Source organism: Anomaloglossus baeobatrachus, chromosome 5 (genome assembly GCF_048569485.1).
Source record: "Anomaloglossus baeobatrachus isolate aAnoBae1 chromosome 5, aAnoBae1.hap1, whole genome shotgun sequence".
Taxonomy (NCBI): Eukaryota; Metazoa; Chordata; class Amphibia; order Anura; family Aromobatidae; genus Anomaloglossus; species Anomaloglossus baeobatrachus.
The window spans coordinates 373,201,515-373,221,377 of record NC_134357.1 but is presented as its reverse complement, the minus strand read 5'-3'; the positions used below and the strand labels follow the sequence as shown (position 1 = coordinate 373,221,377).

The 19,863-nt window shown below is 46.9% G+C and overlaps 1 protein-coding gene across 1 annotated transcript in view; it reads left to right on the top strand.

The window, feature by feature from the left end:
• The window catches only part of COASY (Coenzyme A synthase), a 32,858-nt gene that overhangs the window by 135 nt on the left and 12,860 nt on the right, over positions 1–19,863 (top strand). The window contains exons 2-6 of the mRNA XM_075349995.1: positions 2,704–3,374; positions 5,514–5,728; positions 16,658–16,789; positions 18,942–19,131; positions 19,255–19,319. Of these exons, the coding sequence (XP_075206110.1) occupies positions 2,717–3,374; positions 5,514–5,728; positions 16,658–16,789; positions 18,942–19,131; positions 19,255–19,319 (1,260 nt within the window). The 5' untranslated portion in view covers positions 2,704–2,716. The remainder of the gene's footprint in view (positions 1–2,703; positions 3,375–5,513; positions 5,729–16,657; positions 16,790–18,941; positions 19,132–19,254; positions 19,320–19,863) is intronic.

The window sequence follows — 19,863 nt, the reverse complement described above, 5'->3', positions numbered from 1 at the left end:
GAGTCATACAGTGTGTGCCTGCTCCGCTGTGTGATGTGTCCTGTGTGGCAGTATGGAGTGTGATGAAGGCTGCATGCCGTGCGGTATCAGACCCTCCATGAGCCTGCCCAGTATCAGGAGCTGTGACCTGCATCTACCCCTGCTCTTACTGGTGCAGACCCCTCTAGGATCCACCACAGTGCTCCATCCCTGTCTGTACACACCATGCAGCCGAGGATCTTCATGAGCAATAGGACAAGCAGGAGACCAAATCCTGCTCATGTGTGGTAGTGATGGAGCGCTCTGGGTGCAGGTCACTATGTCGTAGAGACTTTACAGATCAATATTCTAGACTTTTTGTATGAATATATGTATAATAATCGGGATCAAGGCAATTATAACTGGGGATTCACAAGGACATTATACACCAGTATTCAGGAAATCCAGATCACAAACATACACAGAAAACCCCATAATAAAGGCTTATTCCCCCCAAGTTATCCATAGGACATGGGGTGACTTGCTAATCAGTGGTTTGATCACTGAGTCCCCCCATCTCACCAGCGACCTCGAAGATCAGGCTCGTACAGATTAGAGCGCAGGTGCGCATGCTCAAACTCTGCCCCATCCGTGTCTATGGGATTGCCGGATATAGGCGAGTGCTGTACTCTCCAGCCCTATAGACCATAATTGGAGCTGGCTGAGCATGAGCACTTTAGGTGGCTGAAAAACCTCATTGAAGTTCCAGAGCTCACATCTTGGGATTACTGGAGGTCCCTGCCATTGGTCCCCTCTACCTCTGCGATCGGAAAGTTAATGCCTCCTGGTTTAGAATATACCTTTTAAAGGGCTATTCTCAAGTTCTTAAATGGGTGACATTACAGAGTGCTTGTAAGATCAGGTAGCTATGTAATTTACTTGCCTTCACGGCTGGAAAACCCTTGCCCCAAGTCATCGAGGCTACACAGTATAATGGCCAAGGTAAAGCGACGTAGTTTCTTTCTGCCCATATCAGGCGGGTGACATCAGCGCATGCACTTGTATGATCCGGGCTCAATGTCTCTGTCATGCGCAGTGGCCAAGGTGTATACCTGACCAAGCTCACTACGTATGACGGACGCATCCTGAGCCCAGATGATGACGTTAGTTCAAAACACCTCTGCCATATACAGTGTACTTGGTGAGGCTGAGCATGTTACTTTTTTTTAACCCCTTCAGGGATTCTGAACCCTAAATGACATAAGACATAACCTGTACAGCAAAGTGGTTCTGACCTTGCTATGCACTATGTCCATTTTATGGGGAGATTTTTGCCAGGCAGAAACTGTGGAAAAGATCAGGTGAAGTTGAGAGTTTACTGTGCTTGACTACACAGGTATCGCCCAGGACAGCACACCCAGCTTCATTGTGCTCACACATTATTTAGTTCGGGCCACAGACAGTCCACCATGCTTCACTTTGCATTCATATTACTCAGATAAAGCTTCGGACAGTCCATCATTAGTGACGAGCGAGCACTACCATGCTTGGGTCTTGTAACAAGCAGTCAAATACCTGGACAGGCTCAACTCGTCTACCGAGTATAATGGCAGTCAATGGGGAACTCGAACATTTTTCCTCAAGATCTTCCAGAAAAATGCTGGAATTTCCCATTGACTTCCATTATACTCTGTACTGGGCATAGTAGCGTTCGCTCATTGCTAGTACTGAGCATGTTAGCACTCATCACCAGTACAGAGCATAGTAGCGCTCGCTCATCACCAGAACTGAGCATAGTAGCGCTCGCTCATCACTAGAACTGAGCATGGTAGCACTCGCTCATCACCAGAACTGAGCATGATAGCGCTCGCTCATCACTAGTACAGAACATAGTAGCGCTTACTCAACACCAGTACAGAGCATGTTAGCGCTCACTCATCACCAGTATTGGGCATGGTAGCGCTCGCTCATCAGTAGTACAGAGCATGGTAGCGCTCACTCATCAGTAGTACAGAGCATGGTAGCGCTCACTTATTACCAGTACTGGGCATGGTAGCGCTCGCTCATCGCCAGTACTGGGCATGGTAGCGCTCGCTCATCGCCAGTACTGAGCATGGTAGCGCTCGCTCATCGCCAGTACTGAGCATGGTAGCGCTCGCTCATCGCCAGTACTGAGCATGGTAGCGCTCGCTCATCGCCAGTACTGAGCATGGTAGCGCTCGCTTATCACCAGTACTGGGCATGGTAGCGCTCGCCCATCGCTAGTACTGAGCATGATAACCCTCAGCTCGCTCATCACTATCCACCATGCTTCACTGTGTATGCATAGTGGACACCACTGCACCCAGCTCTATGTTCATGCACCACTGCTAATTGACTCTTTCTAGGTTCATCGAAGTAATATATCAATCCCTTTATTATCTTATGCTGGAACATTTGATTTTGACACAGTTTCTGATGATAAACCCTAGCTGCATAACAACTTGCTGTTGGTTTTATGGCCACAAACCAACCTATTCCCCTTAGGATCTGTATGATTTGAAATTCGCTGCATGAGAAGATATGTGACATTTCAGGAATAGTAATCCACGTTGCTTGATGCAGCCATGATTTGAAGGCAACTCTTTGTTGCGAAAGTGAAGCTCTACAAGATGTTGTCTAAATAGTAAATTAACGATATGTGGAAAAAAACCCCTAAAGAATGACTGAATTAATCCACTTTTTATAACTTCTTTCTATTTAAAGGTGATCTTCGGCAATGTCTGTCTTTCGTTCGGGTGTGCTGGTCTTAACATCTCCCCTTTCTGCCTTGTCTATGAGGTTGGCCCCCATTCTTGCCTCTGCTGCCAGAATTGTCCAGGATACTCTGTACATCCACCTACAACCTGGACTTCTCCTGACCGGCTCTTCTCAGCCCACGTCTACCTATATCCCGGCAACCCATGAAGTCTGCAGCCTCATATCCAAGGTGTATTCCGATGCTGATCTCCATAGGAATCTGGATGTTCGTGTGCTGTTAACTAATATTAAAAATCAAAGCAACAGCCAGCAGGCTCTTGCCTCTGTTCAGAACCTCTCTCACCCCCCAGAGGTGGTCCTCACGGACTTCCAGACTAGTGATGGTGGCCAGTACAACCCAGCCAAGCAGCAGCTGGAGCGATATGCGGCTAACTGTTACAGCTGTAATCCTCACCTCGTATCAGTATTACTGTATCCGGAGTATGGAATAGAAGATGACATCATTAATGTTAAGGAAACAGAAGATGAAGGAAGCCCTCTGCAGAGTCACAGCGATGTCGTAGTTGGAGGCACCTTTGATCGTCTACATAATGCCCATAAAATCCTGTTGAGTGTTTGCTGTCTGCTGTCAGAAAGGCGTCTTCTCATTGGTGTGGCTGACAAAGAACTGTTGGATAGTAAGTAGCTTCCTCCATAATGTCAATGCATGAAAGCCAAATTTAATGCAGGAAGTTGCAAAAGATACCAAGTTTCTAAATGAACCTGAGGTCCTGTAGTGCTGATCTTCCTACAGAACAAGAAAACAGACAGAACTGTTGTAGGGAATCACTATGTCAATGATCAGGTGGTTCATGATTGGTGTAGGACCACCTTAAATGTCTAAATAAGTGTCTCCTGAACGCTAGGGGTCAGATTCGTCAAGACCGCTGTTCATGCCTGTTTTGATGAGGGCGCGTAACTGAGTCAGACGCTCCCGATTCATGAAGAGGTGCACACTTCTTCATGAACCTGGCTTGTTTGATGAGTGGCCTGCAAGCAACTCTGTGCGCTACGCCAGAAATCACACTCTAGTCAGGTACTGAATTAAACAAGTCATGAATTAAGCTGTGGTGCCCTACACCCGTCCCACGCTAGCTCTGCTCGTTTTGTTGGGGCTGAGAGAAACTGTTGTGAAAATGCCAAAAGACCAAATTTTGTGTGCACCTAAATTTTGTGAGTTTTCAAAGCTTTTATGCCACAATTCTGTAGGGAAAGCTTTGATGAATCGGGATCTATGAGTTTAGGGTCACGTTCACATGAGTGTATATAAAAAAAAAAAATCTTAATTTCATCCAGAAAATTTGGATGATTTATTTTCCCACTTGTCACCCGGATGCAATAAGTTTCCCCACTGCCGACAGCTATTGAAACCGGTGGCCACTTAATAGGCATGAAAAGTTCTCGTGACCTTAAATGTAGTCTGTGTTATTAGCCCGATGGCACAGGACAGGTTATACTGGTTTGTGGACCTTTTCAGATGAAATTACAGCTCACTTTTTATACAACCTCTGGCGACATCTAAGCTGATTAGCTGTGTAAAAGCCAGTGATATTGTTCCTTAGCCAAATTGCTATTTCTAAAACTTCCCATGAAAAATGAACTATTGAGATTGGCCTAGCATTTGATATGTGTAATGGCTTCATGGTTTCCCCGTCATATAATTCTTGGGGCGAGACCAAAGGTTATAGTATGCTGAACTCAAACACCAGACCCTTTGGTTCTCCAAAAGGTAAGCCACAGTCGGAAGAGTCTGACCACAGATTATGGAGCATTTACAGTAGCTGATGAGGATGTTAAAAGACAGCCGACTGGCTACATGTTTGCCGATTGGCGGTCGTTTAATATTTAGTACTAGGCCTCTTTATCACGTCCGTGCAAAACACACACACATTTTTCATGGACCATGGTGTGTGTGTTTTCAGAGTGTGCTGTCAGTGTACTATATCTGTGTGACATCCGCATAGCACACGGACAGCATGAACGTCTATACTCTCCTATCCCTGCTGCTGCTGTTACCTCCGTGTTCGTGATGCAGTGAATATTCATGAGCATAATGAGTGGTCCCGAAAGCAAATAACAGTAGCACTGGAGATAGGTGAGTATAGAAAATAAGTTTATTTCAAAGACACGTGTTTTCTCCGGTACATGACACATGGATCACATTAGTGTGCGGGCCGTGTGACATCAGTGCTGCCAGAGAAAAACGGACTTGTCTCTGTGTGGAGCACACAGACACTAATGTGTGCGCAGACCCTTTGATTTTAATGGTCTTTGTGTGTCTGTGTCTCCGGTACATGTAAAAATGGCCGTCACACATACCCGAAACGCGGACTTGTGAAAGAGGTCTTAGGCAGGCTGACGTCACATGCGCACTGAATTATTGGTAATAGAATATTCTGTGCACATGTGCTGCCGAGAGCAATGACCGAATATGTGCTGCTTGCCCAGGACAATGTGCTGTCGAGAACTATGGTTTCTCTATCGCTTCATTGGTAGATATGGGAGTATGTAGGAGGCTGACACTATTCCAAAAAGTTAGCCAGACAAACCACCGTTTTATTTGCTTCTCAAGTGATCGGCAGCTTTTTACACTGGCAAGTTATCGGGCAATGAGCATTTTTGCTACAACCATACTCTGCTCTCTTGTCTGAGCTTGAACGTACATGTATATAGGCAAGTATATAATATATTGTCAGCTGAATGAGCCGTCTACTGTGTATGGCCAGCTTTAGTGATGGTCTTTATTTTCTATTTCTGTTCTTTCATATATTTTGTAGATAAGGTCCTGAAGGAACTGATAGAGCCCTATGAGACACGAGTGGAAAAAATGTCCCAGTTCCTGGTTGATGTGAAGCCGTCTCTTGGATATGACATGGTGCCGATATCTGATCCTTATGGTCCTTCAATCACTGATCCCGAACTGAAATGTATTGTTGTCAGCGAAGAGACCCAAAGAGGAGGACAGTCGGTGAATAAGAGGCGCCTGGAAAATGTAATCATTAAGACTTTTCCAGTTATTTTAAGTTACCGTTAAAGGGTTTGTCCACCATGCGTTCACCTACTGTTTTCCCGCCACTCCTCTGTGCTGCTGGGTGCCCTCCCGGTCTCCTCTTCAAGCGTTGGTCGGCATATGACTGACGTAAATCAATGTCTGCCGCTGTGACAACGACTGGTGGACAAAGCAAGAAAGGAAGGGAGGAGACTTGTGGGGGAGCCAGCCAGTGGTAGCACTGGATAATAGGCAGCTCGGTATATTTTTTTTTTTTTATATTTTTTTTATTTCATTGTCGGTAGAGTACAGTCCAGCCCTTGTAAGACAAACAAAAAATTGGTGGACATCCTCTTTAAAAGATATTTTCTTTGTCGCTCCATTGGGAGACCCAGACAATCGGGTGTATAGCTTCTGCCTCCGGAGGCCACACAAAGTATTACACTTAAAAGTGTAAACCCCTCCCCTCTGCCTATACACCCCCCCGTGCATCACGGGCTCCTCAGTTTTTATGCTTTGTGCGAAGGAGGCACACATCCACGCAAGCTCCACAATTTAGTCAGCAGCAGCTGCTGGCTATTTCGGATGGAAGAAAAGAGGGCCCATAACAGGGCCCCCGGCATGCTCCCTTCTCACCCCACTCTGGTCGGCGGTGTTTAAGGTTGAGGTACCCATTGCGGGTACATAGGCAGGAGCCACATGCTGTTTTCCTTCCCCATCCCTTAAGGGCTCTGGGTGAAGTGGGATCCTAACCGGTCACCAGGCACTGGGACCGTGCTCCCTCCGCAGCCCCAGGGGGAATCTGCTGGACAGGAGAACGGGTATCATCAGGGACAAGGCCCTGCTACTCTGAGGTACTCTGTGTCCCCTTGGGGACGGCGCATAGAGCGCCTGTGTAATGGACGCTGCAGCAGCTGCTGGGTGTGTTAGTGCGCCGGGACTACCGCGCTGACCGCGCTTGTTTGCCGGCCGCGCTTATAACTTTATTCCCCGGCTTTTGCGGCCTAGCACCGCATACTCCCGCCCCCGGGCCTGCCAGTCAGGGGTAAGGGCGGGACGCTGCACTAGACGTCAGCGCTGAGGGCTGGAGCATACTTCGTATCCTCCTCCCCCCTCACTGAGCACCGTGGGGCATCAGATTCCCGCACTTTTTTTGAGGCACGCCCACGGCCCCCTCCTCCTCTCAGAACGCTAGCAGCCATTCCTGCAGCAGACGCTGGAGATTTTCAGAGGAGAGACAACCGAGCTCCACAGCTCTGGGAGGCCCGGGCAGGGAATCTGGTGGTCACACAACCGCTGCGGGCGGTCGGTAAGCCGCACCTGTTACTAGGTGTTGGCCCCCCTGGGTGCCGAAGTGTATACTTATATGCTTATTTTGTATACATTTACTTTGTACGTGCCGCACTATTTGCTTTTGGCTATATACCCTCACTGATTGCTCTAAGGGGAGACAACAGTCCTTTGCTCCGGCATTCGCAGCCGTATGGGCACTCCAAGCTATCTCAGCTTGTCAGTCTGAGATTAATGCAGTCACACGTGCCTCTACTCCGCAGGTTGTGTCCTTAACCTCTCAGGCGTCGGCGTTTGCGTCCTACGCCATGAATGCCGTCCTGGACTCTGCGAGCCGTACGGCGGTAGCATCCGCCAATTCGGTGGCAGTCCGCAGGGCCATGTGGCTACGTGAATGGAAGGCAGATTCTGCTTCCAAAAAGTTCTTAACCGGTTTGCCATTCTCTGGCGACCGCCTGTTTGGCGAGCGATTGGATGAAATCATTAAACAATCCAAGGGAAAGAACTCGTCCTTACCCCAGTCCAAACCAAACAGACCTCCACAACGGAAGGTACAATCGAGGTTTCGGTCCTTTCGGCCCTCAGCCAGGTCTCAATTCTCCTCGTCCAACAGGCCACAGAAGGGTCAGAGGAACTCTGATTCATGGCGGTCTAAGTCACGTCCTAAAAAGACCGCCGGAGGAACCGCTACCAAAGCGGCCTCCTCATGACTTTCGGCCTCCCCAAACCGCATCCTCGGTCGGTGGCAGGCTCTCCCGCTTTGGCGACGCCTGGTTGCCACATGTCCAAGACCGATGGGTGAGAGACATTCTGTCTCACGGTTACAGGATAGAGTTCAGCTCTCGTCCTCCGACTCGTTTCTTCAGAACATCTCCACCCCCCGAGCGAGCCGATGCTCTTCTTCAGGCGGTGAGCACTCTGAAGACAGAAGGAGTGGTGATCCCTGTTCCCCTTCAGCAATGGGGCCACAGTTTTTACTCCAACTTGTTTGTGGTGCCAAAAAAGGACGGATCTTTCCGTCCCGTTCTGGACCTAAAACTACTAAACAGACACGTGAAAACCAGGCGGTTCCGGATGGAATCTCTCCGCTCCGTCATCGCCTCAATGTCCCAAGGAGACTTCCTTGCATCAATCGACATCAGGGATGCTTATCTCCACGTGCCGATTGCACCAGAGCATCAGCGCTTCCTGCGTTTCGCCATCGGGGACGAACACCTTCAGTTCGTGGCACTGCCTTTTGGCCTGGCGACAGCCCCACGGGTCTTCACCAAGGTCATGGCAACAGTGGTAGCAGTCCTACACTCTCAGGGACACTCAGTGATCCCTTACTTAGACGATCTACTTGTCAAGGCCCCCTCTCGGGCGGCATGCCAACACAGCCTGAACGTTGCTCTGGAGACTCTCCAGAGATTCGGGTGGATCATCAATTTCCCAAAGTCAAAATTGACACCGGCCCAATCACTGACATATCTCGGCATGGAGTTTCATACTCTTTCAGCGATAGTGAAGCTTCCGCTGGACAAACAGCGGTCGCTGCAGACAGGGGTGCAATCTCTCCTTCGAGCCCAGTCGCACCCCTTGAGACGCCTCATGCACTTCCTAGGGAAGATGGCGGCAGCAATGGAGGCAGTTCCTTTTGCGCAGTTTCATCTGCGTCCACTTCAATGGGACATTCTCCGCAAATGGGACGGGAAGTCGACGTCCCTCGACAGGAACGTCTCCCTTTCTCGGGCAGCCAAGGCCTCCCTTCAGTGGTGGCTTCTTCCCACTTCTTTGTCGAAGGGGAAATCTTTCCTGCCCCCATCCTGGGCTGTGGTCACGACGGATGCGAGTCTGTCAGGGTGGGGAGCGGTCTTTCTCCACCACAGGGCTCAGGGTACCTGGACTCAGCCAGAGTCCTCCCTTCAGATCAATGTTCTGGAGATAAGGGCAGTGTATCTAGCCCTAAAGGCGTTCCAGCCGTGGCTGGAAGGCAGGCAGATCCGAATTCAGTCGGACAACTCCACGGCGGTGGCATACATCAATCACCAAGGCGGCACACGCAGTCGGCAAGCCTTCCAGGAAGTTCGGCGGATTCTGCTGTGGGTGGAAGCCACGGCCTCCACCATCTCCGCAGTTCACATCCCGGGCGTAGAAAACTGGGAAGCAGACTTTCTCAGTCGCCAGGGTATGGACGCAGGGGAATGGTCTCTTCACCCGGACGTGTTTCAAGAGATCTGTTGCCGCTGGGGAACGCCGGACGTCGATCTCATGGCGTCTCGGCACAACAACAAAGTCCCGGCATTCATGGCACGGTCTCAAGATCACAGAGCTCTGGCGGCGGACGCATTAGTTCAGGATTGGTCGCAGTTTCGACTACCTTATGTGTTTCCTCCTCTGGCAATGCTGCCCAGAGTGTTACGCAAAATCAGGTCCGACTGCCGCCGCGCCATCCTCGTCGCCCCAGACTGGCCGAGGAGGTCGTGGTACCCGGATCTGTGGCATCTCACGGTGGGCCAACCGTGGGCACTACCAGACCGACCAGACTTGCTGTCGCAAGGGCCATTTTTCCATCTGAGTTCTGCGGCCCTCAACCTGACTGTGTGGCCATTGAGTCCTGGATCCTAGCGTCTTCAGGGTTATCTCAAGCGGTCATTGCCACTATGAGACAGGCCAGGAAATCAACGTCCGCCAAGATCTACCACAGGACGTGGAGGATCTTCTTATCCTGGTGCTCTGATCAGGGTTTTACTCCCTGGCCATTTGCCTTGCCCATTTTTCTGTCCTTCCTGCAATCCGGAATGGAAAAGGGTTTGTCTCTCGGCTCCCTTAAGGGACAAGTCTCGGCGCTCTCTGTGTTTTTTCAGAAGCGTCTAGCCAGGCTTCCACAGGTACGCACGTTCCTGCAGGGGGTTTGCCACATAGTCCCTCCTTACAAGCGTCCGCTAGAACCCTGGGATCTGAACAGGGTGCTAACGGCTCTTCAGAAACCACCCTTCGAGCCAATGAGGGATATTTCTCTTTCTCGCCTTTCGCAGAAGGTGGTCTTCCTAGTGGCAGTCATCACTTCGCAGAGTGTCTGAGCTAGCAGCGCTGTCATGCAAAGCCCCCTTCCTGGTGTTTCACCAGGACAAGGTGGTTCTGCGTCCGGTTCCGGAATTTCTCCCGAAGGTGGTATCCCCTTTTCATCTCAATCAGGATATCTCCTTACCTTCTTTTTGTCCGCATCCAGTTCACCAATGTGAAAAGGATTTGCATTTGTTGGATCTGGTGAGAGCACTCAGACTCTACATTTCTCGTACGGCGCCCCTGCGCCGCTCGGATGCGCTCTTTGTCCTTGTCGCTGGCCAGCGTAAAGGGTCGCAGGCTTCTAAGTCTACCTTGGCTCGGTGGATCAAGGAGCCAATTCTTGAAGCCTATCGTTCTTCTGGGCTTCCGGTTCCTTCAGGGCTGAAGGCCCATTCTACCAGAGCCGTGGGTGCGTCCTGGGCTTTGCGGCACCAGGCTACGGCTCAGCAGGTGTGTCAGGCGGCTACCTGGTCGAGTCTGCACACTTTCACGAAACACTATCAAGTGCATACCTACGCTTCGGCAGATGCCAGCCTAGGTAGGCGAGTCCTTCAGGCGGCAGTTGCCCACCTGTAGGAAGGGGCCGTTTTACGGCTCTTTTACCGAGGTATTCTTTTACCCACCCAGGGACTGCTTTTGGACGTCCCAATTGTCTGGGTCTCCCAATGGAGCGACAAAGAAGAAGGGAATTTTGTTTACTTACCGTAAATTCCTTTTCTTCTAGCTCCAATTGGGAGACCCAGCACCCGCCCCTGTTCCCTTCGGGCTGTTGGTCTTTGTGACACATGTTGTTCATGTTGAATTGTTCTTTTGGTTCATGGTTTCAGTTCTCCGAACATCCTTCGGATTGAATTTACCTTAGACCAATTTATAAGTTTCCTCCTTCCTGCTTTTGCACCAAAACTGAGGAGCCCGTGATGCATGGGGGGGTGTATAGGCAGAGGGGAGGGGTTTACACTTTTAAGTGTAATACTTTGTGTGGCCTCCGGAGGCAGAAGCTATACACCCGATTGTCTGGGTCTCCCAATTGGAGCTAGAAGAAAAGGAATTTACGGTAAGTAAACAAACTTCCCTTCATATATATATATATATATATATATAATGTATCCGTACAGACCAAAAGTTTGGACACGCCTTCTCATTCAAAGAGTTTTCTTTATTTTCATGACTCTGAAAATTGTAGATTCACATCGAAGGCATCAAAACTATGAATTAATACATGTGGAATGCAATACTTAACAAAAAATCTGAAACAACTGAATATATGTCTTATATTCTAGGTTCTTCAAAGTAGCCACCTTTTGCTTTGATTACTGCTTTGCACACTCTTGGCATTCTCTTGATGAGCTTCAAGAGGTAGTCACCGGAAATGGTCTTCCAACAGTTCCCAGAGATGCTTAGCACTTGTTGGCCCTTTTGCCTTCACTCTGCGGTCCAGCTCACCCCAAACCATCTCGATTGGGTTCAGGTCTGGTGACTATGGAGGCCAGGTCATCTGGCGTATCACCCCATCACTCTCCTTCTTAGTCAAATAGCCCTTACACAGCCTGAAGGTGTGTATGGGGTCATTGTCCTGTTGAAAAATAAATGATGGTCCAACAAACCGGATGGAATAGCATGCCGCTGCAAGATGCTGTGGTAGCCATGCTGGTTCAGTATGCCTTCAATTTTGAATAAATCCCCAACAGTGTCACCAGCAAAGCACCCCCACACCATCACACCTCCTCCTCTATGCTTCACAGTGGGAACCAGGCATGTAGAGTCCATCCATTCACCTTTTCTGCGTCGCACAAAGACACGGTGGTTGGATCCAGAGATCTCAAACTTGGACTCATTAGACCAAAGCACAGATTTCCACTGGTCTACTGTCCATTCCTTGTGTTCTTTAGCCCAAACAAGTCTCTTCTGCTTGTTGCCTGTCCTTAGCGGTGGTTTCCTAGCAGCTATTTTACCATGAAGGCCTGCTGCACAAAGTCTCCTCTTAACACTTGTTCTAGAGATTTGTCTGCTGCTAGAACTCTGTGTGGCATTGACCTGCTCTCTAATCTGAGCTGCTGTTAACCTGCAATTTCTGAGGCTGGTGACTCGGATAAACTTATCCTCCGCAGCAGAGGCGACTCTTGGTCTTCCTTTCCTGGAGTAGTCCTCATGTGAGCCAGTTTCTTTGTAGCGTTTGATGGTTTTTGCCACTGCACTTGGGGACACTTTCAAAGTTTTCCCAATTTTTCGGACTGACTGACCTTCATTTCTTAAAGCAATGATGGCCACTCGTTTTTCTTTACTTAGCTGCTTTTTTCTTGCCATAATACAAATTCTAACAGTCTATTCAGTAGGACTATCAGCTGTGTATCCACCAGACTTCTGCCCAACACAACTGATGGTCCCAACCCCATTTATAAGCAAGAAATCCCACTTATTAAACCTGACAGGGCACACCTATGAAGTGAAAACCATTTCCGGTGACTGCCTCTTGAAGCTCATCAAGAGAATGCCAAGAGTGTGCAAAGCAGTAATCAAAACAAAAGGTGGCTACTTTGAAGAACCTAGAATATTAGACATATTTTCAGTTGTTTCACACTTTTTTGTTAAGTATTTCATTCCACATGTGTTAATTCATAGTTTCGATGCCTTTAAAGTGAATCTACAATTTTCAGAGTCATGAAAATAAAGAAAACTTTGTTTGAGAAGGTGTGTCCAAACATTTGGTCTGTACTGTGTGTGTGTGTGTGTGTGTGTGTGTATTCATATATATATTATAATTTTATTTATATAACGTAAACCTTTCATCACCAGCGTTGACGCGTGTACTTGTTTCCGCTTATCAGCGGTGACAGTGGACACAGGTATGCACGTCTCCGCTGATGTTGCTGCATTGAATAGCATGTTAGCACACCCCTGTGGGAGTGCTGTCATGCTAAGAGGGCAGAATGAGCGCAGGAATTAATGCCCTTGCGACGCAGTCTACTACGTCTGGGTTTCCGCCTGCATAAAGCATATACGCCCGAAAATGGTGCAAGACAGAGCACATGCTGACTCCGTCTGCTCCATTATAGTCAATGGCCCCGTCGGAAGCTCCAACGGGACCACTGAACGGAGGTCAAAACGAAATGTGAAAGCGGCATTAAAAAGCCCCATTGGCCAGCGTAAAAATTGCATGGAACACAAAAACCTGGTTTAAGGACACTTTTTTTCTGGCAATAGATTCCCTTTAAAGTGAACCTGTCATCAGAAATTTAGCTATAAAGCTAAAAGTTCCCCCCTCTGCAGCTCCTGGGCTGCATTCTAGGAAGCTTCCTATAGTTTTTGTGGCCCCTTTTATACCAAAATAAATACTTTATAAACTTGTACCTTTTCGTATGCAAATTTTGAAAATTATCCATGGTGGCGGGCTGCCTGGTGTCCGTTGCTGTCCTCCTGCCGATTTACGCCGCCCCCGAACACTGAATTTCAAACCTCAGGATGCCGCCCCTGGGTGCCCGTGGTCCCGCGCATGCGCTGTGCGACTGTAGCGGTGCCGTGCACGTGTGACCGCTGGTGACGCTTTGCGCGGGCACGAGGTTATGGGCGGTGCTGTGAGTGTCATCAGCAAGTGCCGCCCATAACCTCGTGACTGCACTTTCCCCTTTGCCTCCTGCGTTCTGCGCAAGCATCTCCTCGTAACCTGTGGTGGCCTGATCCGCTCCTCCCATCTATTTCCTGCTGCAGGGCAAGATGGGAAAGGTGACGTCGGATCATTTGGCCAGCGCTTGCGCAGAACGCAGGAGGCAAAGGGGAGAGCGCGGCCACGGTATTATGGGCAGGCACTTGTGATGCATTCACAGCGCCGCCCATAATATCGTGCCTGCGACCACGTCACCAGCAGTCCTCGCGTGCACGGGACCTCGGGCGCTGTGGGCGGCGTCCTGATCTATGAAATGAAGCAATGGGGGACGGAGTAAACCAGAAGGAGGGACAGTAACCGACACGACACGGCCCGCCCACACGGAGAATTTACAAGAATTGCAGGCAAAAAGGTACAACTTTATAAAGTGTTTAATTTGGTTTAAAAGGGGGCACAAAAAGTACAGGAACCTTGCTAGAATGCAGCCCAGGAGCTGCAAAGGGGGAAACGTTTAGGTTTAAACCTCAATTTCTGATGACAGGTTCCCTTTAAGGTTTACACATTCTTATGCGATTTAAAAACCAACAATACACTCTTATAATTTAAGCATAGAAGAAAATGTAAGAATTCGATTTTCTTTTCCAGTATATTGAATAGTTTTCCTGGAAATATAAAAAACCATTTCCAACCACCATATTCAGCACACTGGGGTCCTCTCACTTCCTTCCTTATACCGACCTACTCCATGTGACCCCATTCACCATTTCTATTAAGTTATTTAAAATCCATAAGACGTATAATCCTTCAGATATAACCAACATTTCGGCTTACTTTAGCCTTTCTCAAGGTTATTCTAAAGGAGGGTTGCATAGTAGGAACTCATGTATAGTTGGATAATGACTTTAAAGGGAAGGTGTCGCGGTTTTTTATTTTTGTGTTAAAATTAGTGATTATGAAATCAAGTATTTTTAATACAAAATGAAAATCGCAGCTTTTTTTTTTAGTTTTTATTTGTCTAATTTTACTGGAGGCACTGGGGGCTGCCATGCTGGATTTGCTGTGTGTGTAACGACAGTTACTCCTTTATGGCAGCCCCTGTGCATAGAGAACAGTGGTCGGGATCCGACCCCATCATTTACGTTACAGTTGGCGTCTGCTGTGACCTGGACGCGCCCCCTGGCCTGTCTAGATCACAGCAGAGGGAGGAGATCAGCGCCATCATTGTGGAGCTCACAGCGTATGCTGTTTGCTCCACTATACCCCTGTCAACCGCCGGGATATGTGAGTACGGGCCGCTGCACCTCCCCTCCCCCCCGTTACCATCTCCGATGACACCCTCTCCCTCCGCTCTCCCCAGCCACCGCTCTGCTGGTGTGTGTGTGTGTGTGTGTGCCACTGCAGGTGAGTACCGCCGCTGCTACCTCTGATACTGTCTGCACGGCTGTGTATCTAATCCTATCCTGTGTGATACGGTCTACACGGCTTTGTATCTAATCCTATCGTGTGATACTGTCTGCATGGCTGTGTATCTAATCCTCTCCTGTGATACTATCTCCACAGCTGTGTATCTAATCCTCTCCTGTGTGATACTGTCTGTTGAGCCATGTATCTAATCCTATCCGTTGTGATACTGTCTGCACGGCTGTGTATCTAATCCTATCCTGTGTGATACTGTCTGCACGGCTGTGTATCTAATCCTATCCTGTGTGATACTGTCTGCACGGCTGTGTATCTAATTCTCTCCTGTGTGATACTATCTCCACGGCTTTGTATCTAATCCTCTCCTGTGTGATACTGTCTGCATGGCTGGGTATCTAATCCTATCGTGTGATACTGTCTGCATGGCTGTGTATCTAATCCTCTCCTGTGATACTGTCTGCATGGCTGGGTATCTAATCCTATCGTGTGATACTGTCTGCATGGCTGTGTATCTAATCCTCTCCTGTGATACTGTCTGCACGGCTGTGTATCTAATCCTATCCTGTGTGATACTGTCTGCACAGCTGTGTATTTAATCCTCTCCTGTGTGATACTGTCTGCACCGCTGTGTATCTAATCCTATCCTGTGTGGTACTGTCTGCACCGCTGTGTATCTAATTCTATCCTGTGTGATACTCCTGCTGTCCTTGGTGACACTTTAGACATTTCTGGTCACCAACAAAATGGCTCTGCACTATGTCCCTACATGTCATTCTCTGTTATGTGTTGTAAACACTCAGTTTGGGAGGGAGGAGGCGTGCCATCACACACAGGAGAGCAGACTCCGCCCACTTTACTGCAGCTGTAATCTGAGCTTTTTCTACAGTTGGATTTCTGTAGGATTTCAGAAGCTGCTCCCCCTAGTGTTTAACAGTGGAACAGTGGAAAATATCAAACTTTAATTTTTTTTTTATATTTTGCTCAATTAAAAAAAATAATTATTTAAAAAAAAGATTAAAATAATTACTTTACATTTTTTCAGTTATTGAATTTTTTTTTTTCTGACGATACATTCCCTTTAAATCAGCAGTTGCTCTGACAAAGTAAAGCAATATGTAGGCGGACTTTAAAAATTAGGAGCGTAATCCTTATAATTGTGCAGGCTAAATGCCCTAGTCCTATATGAAAAGTCCTGTGTAGATGATCAGGTGACCCCTGGAGGTGTACGTGTCCAGCAGTCATCTGATCCTCTGCACAGGATGCTAAAGACCTTCCACCCCCCCCCCATTATAATTGGGGTTAATCATGGGACAGTTGTATAGGGAATCCAAAATTGTTTATTATACTCTGTGAATAGAATTCAATATACTGGAAATAAAAGTTGGAATTTTTATAAATTAACCACAGAAGAAAATTTATATTACATCTTCCCGTTTTTATAGCTCATGTATTTTGGCATTTTGGAATGCTTCACCCCAGGTTTAGCAACTACAAAAATAGGGCCTGAGATGTATCTTCATATGCACTTTCTTAATACGTTATTATACCCTGTATGCCTATCCTGTCTTATTTAGGGACTTGATGAGTTGACCATCCATGAGATCCAGCTGGTAACAGACCCCAAACATTTTGAAAATGAAGAGGAGAAAATCAGCTCTTCAAGCTTCAGAAATCGGCTACTGGGCACATTACTGAAGACCCCCGCTGTAAGACTCTGCCTTTAATTTATTTTTTTAGCTATACACTGGAGATCAAAATTAGAGAACAATGTATGATCACTTGATTTTTTTTTTTTTTAGAAATAATGTAATCTACATTGATCAACATTTGAAGGTTTTTTGTAAAGGGTACACCATGCCACTAGAGCAGTGTTTTACAAAAGATCCAAAGTTTATCAACATAAAACCTTTATTTTGCCCAAAACGTGATGAACATAATTAGAGAACAGCAATGTCTGCGGCACAGAGAAAGATAAGTATATTTTCTGAAGGTAACAATAGTCACCTATCAGTATGAAGTGTACAGGGATTTGCTTTGAATGAGTTTAGCACAAACTTGCTTTTATGACTAAAATGAACTGTGGGCCACTTCTCCTCTGTCCACATAACATGCTCCGCACCAAAGGTGAGTCTAGTCTTTTGATTCTTTCTGCAAATGAGAGTATTGTTCACTGCAGAGTGGGCTTTCAGTCAAAATGCTGTTAAACATCGTGACTCTGTATGATGAGACAGATCCTTACCCTGTTCAGTGCTGAACTGCGGAGTAATTCCAGCTGCGGTATTGAAATGATTACCCATGGAGATTCTCCACATTATCCTGTCCTCAATTGCATTTGTCTTTCGAGGGCGACCAGCCTTCTTGGGAGACTTGAAAGAGTTTGATGTGGTAAAGATGCAATATTCTCAAAATCTCAGACTTGGAATGACCAACTTCTCTTGCTGATAGGGTCAACTCTTTTGGCCTTCATCTGGACAACCTGCTGCCGGAGGCTTCGGTCACTTTGGAATGGCACAACGTTTTTGCAAAGTCGGTGCAAACTGGAAAGTTAAGCTGCCAGTTAAATAGGGTTTGTCAGATAATTCAGGAAATTAGCACCAGGTGCCAGATTAACACTTATAACTTGCAGGTATCTGAAAGTGTTCTCTAATTTTGATCAGTGTTCTTTTACATTTATCTCATTTACATTGTTATTATATGCTTTTGAATAAATTCAATTTATAAAATAAGCTTAAAATACTGCTAGATTACTGATGTTTGGATATAATCACAAAGGACTACACAATGACCTTAACATTTAGGAAATTGTGTGTTTTCTAATTTTGATCTCCAGTGTACATGTTCTTTAAATGGCATGTTTATATTGAGTACATAGTAGATCTACATAGAGCAAAACAGGCTTTTTACAGTCTATACATTGAGTCCACTAGCATTATATATCAACTTAATACCCTTTATAAAGCTTGGAGTCACTTTTGCAGCATATTTGGAAAATCCGCTTCACCGCTACAATGCACCTATTCTGTAATTCTGATCAAGACAATACACTTTTATCAAATATCTTGAAGGCTACTGCATTAGGCCCGTTTCACACGTCAGTGAAAAACAGTGACGTTTTTCACTGGTGTGTAAAACACGCACATGTCCCTGCGTGTGCCGTGATTCACGGCACACGTGGGTTGTCTAAGTGCAATCCGGGCTCCGTTCTCCGTGGCCCGTGATTGCACTTAGAAAACTACTCACCTGTGCGCGCTCCCGCTGTCCATGGTGCTGATCGCTCCCGCGGTGCAGCATCCGGCCGCCGGTGACCCCCGCAGCAGCTGCTTCCGGGTCGGCTGTGTCGCGCATAATGAATATGCGCGACAATAATAAGCCGGCTCGGAAGCAGCAGGGAGAACGGGCTGCAGAGGACATCGCTGGACGCCGGGTGAGTTAAAATGATTTTTATTTTAAAAGCACGTTTTTTTCTGGCACGTGTTTCACGGACCACACCACTGCGTGGTCCGTGGGACATCAGTGATGCCAGAAAAAAATGGACATGTCTCCGTGCGGCAATCACGCACACGCGGGTACGCTGCACGGAGACACGTGCAGTGAAAAATCACTGACGTGTGAGCAGACCCATTCATTATAATGGGTCTGCGTATGTCAGTGATTCTGGTACGTTTAAAAAAAAAAAGCACAAACGTCCCAGAATCACTGACGTGTGAAAGGGGCCTTAGAGAGTGAAGGAGATGGGGGCATACGAAAAATCCTGAATATCCCCTATAATGGATTTCTGACCCTTGTAATCTCATTACAATTCTATACACCCCTATAGCTGTGTATGTGTAATATATAAAATGGTATATGTCTCTGCAGATAAACCCCAGCATTCCTTCCCGACCTTATATCATCGGTCTAACGGGAGGCAGCGGCAGTGGAAAGTCGTCTATTGCACAAAGACTGGAAAAGCTGGGTGCTGCTTTAATAGACTGTGATAAATTGGGCCACCAGAGCTACAAGCCTGAAGGACCGGCCTACCAGCGAGTTATCGAGGAGTTTGGCTCAGGTATATTGTAAAATATTAAAGGGGTCTTTCATACTCTGAAAATTTGTTTTTTTAAACTAAACAAATTGAGCTCTTGTTGCCCTCCCCAGGTCTGATTACACTATTTACTTTTGCAATTTCCAGATGTCCTCTGTGAAGATGGGACCATAGATAGAAGAGCTATTGCCAGCAAAGTGTTTGGGAATAAGGTAAAACACATTCTATAGATTCTTTGTCGGTAATATATCTTTACCTTCCATCACAACGTTACTTTTACAATATTAGCTGATACGCTGAACAATTTCTTTCTGGATTCTTGAATCCTCTCTTTTCCTTGGAAAAGTATTCATATCCTGTGAACTTTTCCACATTTTTTCACGTTCCATCCACAAACTTAATTGTATTTTATTGTGATTTTCTGTGCTCTACCAAGACAAAGTAGAACGTATTTGTGAAGTGTAAAGGAAATGATACATGGCTTTCTAAATATTTTAAATATTATAAATCTGAAAATTGTCACATCATTGTATTCATCACTGTAGTCTGATGCTCCTGAATTAAATCCTGAGTGACCAATTGCCTCCAGAAGTCACCTAATGAATACATTGCATTCACCTGAGTGTTATTTATTCTCAGTATAACTACACCTGTTCTGTGAAGGCCTCAGGTTTATTTGAGAACATTAGGGATCAAACACTATCTTGAAAACCAAGGAACACACCAGACAGGTCAGTGATAAATTTCTGGAGAAGA